The 8361-nt window shown below is 36.2% G+C and overlaps 1 protein-coding gene across 1 annotated transcript; it reads right to left on the reverse strand.

Moving 5' to 3' along the window:
- Nucleotides 1-1072: 1072 nt before the first annotated feature.
- Nucleotides 1073-6207, reverse strand: LOC114534411 (transmembrane protein 53-B-like). The gene is made up of 3 exons (XM_028555852.1): nucleotides 5857-6207; nucleotides 2663-2884; nucleotides 1073-2195 (listed from the first exon to the last, which is right to left on the reverse strand). Exons 1-3 carry the CDS (start codon nucleotides 5950-5952, stop codon nucleotides 1593-1595), a joined length of 921 nt encoding a protein of 306 aa, XP_028411653.1. The 5' UTR covers nucleotides 5953-6207; the 3' UTR covers nucleotides 1073-1592.
- Between the last annotated feature and the right edge of the window lie 2154 nt (nucleotides 6208-8361).

The raw sequence follows: 8361 nt of genomic DNA on the forward strand, positions 1-8361 counted from the left end.
ACAAGGTGAGAACTTTGAACAAAAGTAAAATCTCCTTCCAAAGAAGTATACGACCCTCCACTGGGTCACGATTCTTTACAACTTTTTTCGGGCTTTCCTATCTATTGTTATGACCTTCTTTTACTGAAAAACTCAAGAACCTCCATTGTTTTCGACTTTCCTTTCTCTCTGCTTATCAGGCAACTATCTCAATAATATTTTATTTTCGAAAATTTCTTACAATTGGGTTGCACCCACCGTATTCCGAGAATAGCTGAATACAATAAACTAACCTTTTTAATTAAGTTTAAAAACGTTTTCCGTTACAGTAAATTTTAGCAATGCAATTAACAATCTCATATACTAGACTATCAGTATCACGACTTAAGTCGTGCTGATAGGTACCCAGTTTCTCTAAAGCTAGTGAACTATTCGGCAGCACAGTTCTAAAAGGTGTTCGAAAATAACGAGACCGCATTAATAATTATGTATTAATTATATCATTCATTATGTGATACCTATATTCACAATAATTTATGTTGATGAACTTGACATTTCTGTGTCGCTAAAATCACATATTCGCGCTGGTATAACTTAAGGTCCTGTTACACGGAGCAATTTTTCATGCAACTTGCAATTCTACTTTCAAGGTATTTAAATTATAGCGAAGAGTCTTCAAGATGTAAGTGTACGGAACCTCCAATGGAGTGCAATAAACAAAAGTTTCCCAGTTGCCAAATTTAGCTAAAATTGGTAATGCAAGTTGCAAGAAAAATTCCACCGTGTTACTTGGCCTTTGTGTAAATGCATAAACTAATCATGTACGCGGTTACAGTTCTTTTGGAAACCCTATTTTTTATATGGTAGGACCGAGCATTTCCGAGTACTTGATAAGAGCTTGTTTATTCTCGGCTTCTAAAGGCCGGCGCACACTAGAGCTATGTGCTTAGCAAAAAGTCATTCGTGGCCATCGGCGTAAGCCAGTTGCTCTCGTGTGCGGGCGACTTTTCCGACGACTTTTGGCACGAATGACGAAAGTCATTGGAAAAGTCGCCCGCACACGAGAGCAACTGGCTTACGCTAATGGCCACGAATGACTTTTTGCCAAGCACATAGCTCTAGTGTGCGCCGGCCTTAACCTGGCAGTGTTAAAATGAGCCATGGTTTTTGGTAGTCTTTCTGATAAGAGCCGGCACGTTAGGATAATATCGGTCAACTGCACTATCGCAAGTTATAAATTATTCTTATTTAATATTCATTTTTTGTAAACGTGTGTTCTGATTGGTCGATTTCTACCACGTGAGTGAATTTTATATAGCAACAACGCAACGGCAGTGCCGTTATAAAATTTATTGCACAGGCAAAATAGCGGCAATTAATACGGAAACAAATAATACAATTGCGACGACGAAACACTATGTATTCTTTCTTTGTTCGTGCGTTGTCGGGTTTCACATGGACTCGTTCATATACAAGGAACTCGAAGTTCAATACAGTACTGAACTTCTCGTTCCTTGTGTATGAACTCGTGCATGTAAAACCCAATAACGCACTCATAGAGTGCTTTAATCCTTAAATATTACACAGGAGTGATCGTCTTATAATATAGCCATTTAAAGTTTTCTGCCTTCCACGGTCTGAACAATACCAACTTTATGCAAGAACATCATCAGCAGCTCTAAATACTCCTCCTGATGTTTATAAAAATGCGACACATGAGGGGAACTTTCCCATTTCTTCGCCGTCACATCCATCCCAAGATCCCGCCATTTTGTCACGCACTGTTCACATGCTTCTGGTAATGCAACTGGATCATCATTGGAAAACAAGATCAGTGCTGGAGCTCGTACCGGATTACCGAGGAACAATTTCGATCTCGCAAGGAATTTATCCATTGTGTGTTTCTGAGTGAGTTTAAAATAAGACTGAATGCTTAACCTCATTGTATTCCTGAGTATCACATTCTCTGTCGCAGCGTTTGAGATTCCGTACGGTATATTATCAAAGTCCACAGGACTATCGAATATTTGCCCAATGATACGATCTTGCACCGAGGAATATTTGGGATCTGTGACAATGTGATTGAGTGTTTGACCGTACAGATAGCCTCCGACCGAAAAACCATGAACTAGGATTGGTCTGTCTTTGTTGGTGGGTGACTGCAAGATATCAAGTAGGCTTGCGGCAAGTTTTTCCGCTTTCTTGGGTCGAAGAACCTAAATCGGAAAGTCATTCAAGTGGCATAAATTATATGGCCTAAAAATGAGGTCATTCGAGGGTGCGTGCGACGAGAACGTGTAATTAATGTCATTGTAACATAAAATGGAAAAGCTCTTAATTGGTAAAAACAGACTGTGTTCCACAAAATATTTATTTTTAAAGAATATGTACGGCACACGTGTGTAAAATTAAAATTTCCGTTTTTCAGGATATTTTACAGAATTTGGCAAATTTTTGAGTTCCTAGAGTCTAGAGATAGTTAAGACTTACATGGTATACCTAGGGCAAGTTTGTTTTTTCATTAACAAAATTATGTTACCGGGGGGGGTTCCTATCCAGTGATATTGAGAGAGCTGGCGCGCGAAAATGTTAGACCAATAAATAGCTAAATAGTCAAGAGGAAATGTTCGTATCGGTTTTTTTTTGCCAGCATATTTTCAAATGCATATATACAGTAATTTACCTCAGACACGTTTGGTTTCACAGTAACAACATCCGCTCCGTAGTTGTTATAGAACTGACCAAATTTTTCAAGATGGCGGCTTTTTGCTAGCAGCCATCCATAAACAACTGCTATTGGCTGATTTGGATCACGAGAGAACTCGCCCTTTGCTGGCATGCGTTCTACTAGTCCACATTGTTGCGTACTGGTTGATATTTGTCGGTTATTGAGATTTCTTTTTCCCTGTAAAACGAAAATGGCTCATTGTTATAACAGCAAATAAGGAATCCCAAACATGCAATGTTACTCTTAATTACGAATGGTTGCCAAACAACCAGGGGTCGGTTGTTCGAAAGGCGTTTAGCTTAAACGGCGGATAAAAATACTCTGATACAAATGCATCTTGTGAACGACTGAACCTGCATATTATGCATCTAATATGTACTTCCATTGAACTATTTACATCGAAATATTTTTAACTTATCCACCGTTTAAACTAAACGCCTTTCGAACAACCGGCCGTAGCTAGTAGCTTAATTGGGGGGCGGGGTGTACATTCATATACTGTATTCGTCTTATGCCCGATTAATTTCTTTCCGCGCTATTGTTCCTATCATATCTAAACATGAATATATGAATATACACTGCTCCCAATCAAGCGATCTAACTTGTCCTATATTTCAGAGAGACATTCAGGATATTGCAAAATCCTTTTACAGATTTGCTTTATCGTTTTTCGTTGATAAAATATTCCGCTTATTTTTAACAATAATTATGGTATATATATCAGGTTATGCATGACGTCACAAGAAGGGTAAATTTAAGATTTTATTGAGTGTTTCTCTTGCCTTGTAGATCATGTTAAATACTTGCAGATCATGTTAAATAATTCATCGACAATGTTTTAATTTACTCACACGCTTGCTATATACAAGATCGTACCATTCGTATTAACACGATTTGCGCACGTTAATCATTTTCCCAGTTTTTACTTCATTTTATTAGATCTAATGATAAGACAAACTTGCATTAAATGTTGTATTGCTGCTAATTGCTTAAAATAGACAAAACACTTCTCGACGTTTCGACCTGAAAGCCTTCGTCAGGAGAGTTAGGAAAGATAAAATGGGCCAATAGAAAACAAAAAATCAAAACAAATTGGAATACATTATACATTACATTGCCAAAGAGACGCCTGATTATCAGCAACGGAAATATATTACATCCAGGTTTTGATGTAAACAAAGAAACAGAAGTCATATTACTTCGGGAGGCGAAGTAGCTTAAATAAAAGAGAGTCTTTCATTTATGCCAGTTATATATACCAGCATATTCATTTATGCCAGTTTGAGCAAAATTAATTTTAGTCTTTCAATGTTAAACACTGCTCTTATTTCATTATTGTCTTTTTACACAGCTGAGCTGATATATGCAGTTAAAAATATGACCTGACCTAGGTTTGTGACCTTGACCTTTACTATGAGTGATTATCTGTGATTGGTGATATTATAAGGAGCTAGTGGTAAAATTAATGCAGGTACACAAATTCAATAGGCCTATGGCATAACACACCAGATTTTGTATTGTGTACACAGTGTATTTTAGTCATGTAGTACAAGTTAATGTTGAGCAATGAATATAGTCATTTCCAAAAAGGGAAAAAGCAAAATCAATGCTTCAAAATAAATTTTTTGAATCAGTAAAAATTTATCCTAACCATTATAATGGCACACAGGCAAATTGCACATCACTAATACCAGTTAGGGTGGGACCAGTGCGACCAGATCTGGTACGTACATTTTTACCAGATCTAGTCGAATGCGCATAGAAAGCCCCACTTGATTTTAATAATTAGCACATTTAGACCAGGAGGGGGCAGCCTTACTAGATTTAGCAATTTGGAGCTTCGGTTAAAATTTTTTATATATCTGACTGTTGTACTGAGTGGGACATACATTTAGGAACAGGGTGGATTCCCCTGGCTTAGCAAACATCAAAATATTGTGGAATAAAGCACTTTCAGGGTAATTAAGATATACCTATTCCCCCCAAAGAAGAAATTTTTAAATTCAAGGTTGACAAAATGCAAATAATGCCAGACATGCAGATAATATTTTTGCAATAATAATGCCAGACAAAATAATTTTCAACCCCATAATAAGATTGCATTTTTAATTTGTATAAGATACTGATCTGCAATTACCACACTAACAAAATCTCAAAAATCACTAAGAAAATTTATCATTACCATGGAAATTGGGATAGACTAATTATTGGGATATACACATAAATTTATGGTTTTAAATTATCCAAAAAGTAATTGGTAATTAGTAATGCATAACTATCGTAAAAAATATTTACAACACATAATCACCTAGGTTTAGTTGTAAAAAGCCTTGAACTGCAATTTGCATAGGTAAATCATATAGTTTACTCCAAAATACAATATTCCAATTGGCAAATTCTATTACTTACAATTAAAAGCAGCCCAACTACTAGTGAGATATTTGATAATTTCCCACAATTATATAAATGGCTATTTGAAAATCAACAATGGAAACATGGTGATTTTTGCGTTGTACGAGGCATCAATCTTTAAATCAAATCAATGCAATAATATAACAGTTTTTCTTTTAATTTTCATTCAAAATCTCATTGGCAGGATAGCCCCAAGGCATTTGATTTTGTGAAGATTTAGTGTTTTCATAGTATATTAATTTGTATTTTATATATAGCTGAGTATTCAGGATCTAGAAAATAGCTATGTAGTATGTATGTCTGACTACAAACAACAGCTAGCTGGAATTATTAAAATACAGGTACAATTAACCAATGACTTCCTCTTTGCCCTTTCCAATTTTTAAGTAACCTCTAGCTAACAGTGTTTCGAGATATCATACAGTGATTAACAAAGTGTCTGAGGTTGCCCTTGAATAACATCAATATCACAGCCAAATATAAACCTCGCTATAAACACGACATTTTATATAAATATAGTTGGTTTGCAAACTTTGTGTAATACCGAGGATCGATCCACGATAATTAAGCGAGAACTGCGAAGAAATTACTGCAAATTGTGGCCTACACAATTTCCCGTATACATTTCAAGATTATTAATGATTGCCAAACACATTATTAAGACAAAACAAATGAATTAGTAATTGCCATCGAATCAAAGGCAAAAGGTGAAATATGAAAAAAAAACAATGGCATACCTTAAGTTTACTTGCACTTGAGGTCCATGACCAAAAATATACTTTTTTCCAAGTAGAATATAAGCAACGTCGGCCGCTAGTGAGTGTCAGCGACATCTTCGTTCGATGACAAAATGCCAAAAACCGTGGTATTTGCGGTAAAAATCGGTAACTTTATCTCTTATCTTGCAGATAAACTGCAAACGCACGTGACGACCTTGGATTACTTTATACTAACGTCATTGTACAAATTGCACCATATTTGACTGCACAATCTCTGTACGTTTTGACCAACAATATTTTCGCTCTAATGCCGATAGTAAACTAATAAAGGATTAAAGAGAATCTGTACAGGCCAATAAATCGTCCTATTTTCAGCCACATGCACAAATAAAGCACGTGTAGTTCTATAATAAATCCCGCATAATAATACCATGCGTCAATACGTGTACCTAACATCTTGAGAGAATTCACCTGTTGATAGATAGTTTTCCCAATGCTTAGGTCATTCCAGTTCATTTTTTTTTAACGTATCATCACCGTATTAACTACATTTTTCTCTGTTTTAATAGAATTTATTTTTTTGTACATTATATGGATTGACATTCATTGCATTCTCTCATACGGCCCTCATAAATGTTGATCAATTTTGAAATTCTCATGTCACTGTTATCCTCGGATGATCTTTGCCCTATGTAATCTACTTCCTTCGCCCATGCAAGAATCGTGCACGAACCAAAGACCACACTGACTGCAGTGTCAATGTCTGTACATTGAATGGTCAATTTTTTTGAACGTAGGTAATCTTAATTTCTTGAAACACCAACTCATACATAAAAGTAAGATCGAAGGACTGAAGTCGAGAAGATGGACGATGTTTACAGGAAAACCCCGCATTCAATTGGATGTGCTTCACTTCCTAAGGGTTTATTATTTATACAAAGCTCTTCATCTAGTGATCTACCCATTTGTTTTCAGTCTAAAAAGAAAAAAATCTTATTCAAAAATTGTTCTCTATTTTATTCTTTCTTCTTAATCCTTCTTAAAAGGACGATAATCTTATTCTCTGCAAACTTCTATGTATGCGATTGCAATACGATATTTGGCTTGCTCGGCTTCCCTCTTGAAACCAATGTTTGATCATTTGAACTCGAGAAATTTTTCGGCAAATTTGTGTCGGATCCAGTGGTCAGGAATTGTAGTCGTAAAAATTCAGACTGAATTTTCACACATCCAGTTTAAGACTGGGTGTATGATTGTCATTATTTGTGGCTGCTCAAATGCAGTTTAAAATTAGTACTATTTTGTTTAGATTGTTTCAAAATTATGTTCAATCACTTCAATGCCTACATTTAATTGCTGCCTCCTATTCTTGGCAGGGCAGGCTAACATTTCGCCAGAGTTCATTCGCCCCAATCTTTAGCGCGAAGTATATATTTGTGTATGTAGTCAAAATCTCGCTTTGTAAATGTTTGTCTGTCCGCGTAAATTTATGCGGAATTTATGCAAACGGAAGACAACGTCACATAACTCACATTTCTTGCCATAATTGCTCATTTCTTCCCATCATTGTTATTGTATATTGACCATGAATATGCCGGCCCGTCTGTAGCAATATTCAATCCGTAAAAATATTCATTCAGTGCAATCCTATTCAATTCAATCTAAAAATATATCATTCAATTCAATCCACGAAAAGTATATTTTTAAATCCAATATACAAAGTACTGCATTCAATCCAATCCACGAAATATTTATTTAATCCCAATACACAAAATATTTTATTCAATCCAATCCATTGCAAAATATTTATTCAATCCTCCTGGGGCGAGCGCGGCTGGGAGTACAGCAGCGCGGCAAAATCACATTAATGATATATTTGCTTGCCCCATGTTATAAATTATAAATAAACCGATAAACCAATACCTTATATGGCAGATATGCTGAAAGAGGCTTCAGAGAGACTGCGGGATGCGTGTGGGGACTAGTCGAATGTTCTGCAGTCGATGATATTACGACCTGCTAGCACAAGCACTGCCAGCACAATTACGACATCTGCAAGTACACCGAGTTCGAGGCATGGACAAGTCTCAAACCGAGAGGAAGAATCACGAAACACGTTGCACGAAACGTTGGGCCGAGCTAGAAAGGGGTCGTTGGCTAAAAAGTTTCCACCACCTGGAAAGAACGACTTTAAATTTGTTAAAGCAAATGGCTGTTATTATCATGTATCCTCAAAAGGATTTCCCTCATCCATCATACCATTAACCCAAATCTGATTTGGGGTCCAGTTATGTTCAGTTGACAGGCGGTGGTTGTTAAATGCACCCATAAATTATTTTAATGAATGATTAATTCTTGACTAATGATTATACAATGCGGAGTGCAAACATGTGAATTGGATTTTCGAGATCAAGAATTCCACACTGTTCCATGGCATAGGAGGTATAGTAGTACACTGCTCCATTGTTTGTGTTGCACGATAAATACATAATTTTCCTTGATTTCTCATCAATACATCCATGG

Source organism: Dendronephthya gigantea, unplaced genomic scaffold (assembly GCF_004324835.1).
Source record: "Dendronephthya gigantea isolate DGI-Jeju-01 unplaced genomic scaffold, DenGig_1.0 000100F, whole genome shotgun sequence".
NCBI classification, from domain to species: Eukaryota; Metazoa; Cnidaria; class Anthozoa; order Malacalcyonacea; family Nephtheidae; genus Dendronephthya; species Dendronephthya gigantea.

What these genes read in the sequence shown, in the direction of transcription:
- LOC114534411 (XM_028555852.1), bottom strand. Translation starts at nt 5,952, where the DNA reads ATGTCGCTGACACTCACTAGCGGCCGACGTTGCTTATATTCTACTTGG. An exon ending in CAAGTGCAAGTAAACTTAAG is followed by an intron (nt 2,885 to 5,856) that starts GTATGCCATTGT and finishes TTCGTTTTACAG; the next exon opens with GGAAAAAGAAATCTCAATAA. An exon ending in TGAAACCAAACGTGTCTGAG is followed by an intron (nt 2,196 to 2,662) that starts GTAAATTACTGT and finishes TTTCCGATTTAG; the next exon opens with GTTCTTCGACCCAAGAAAGC.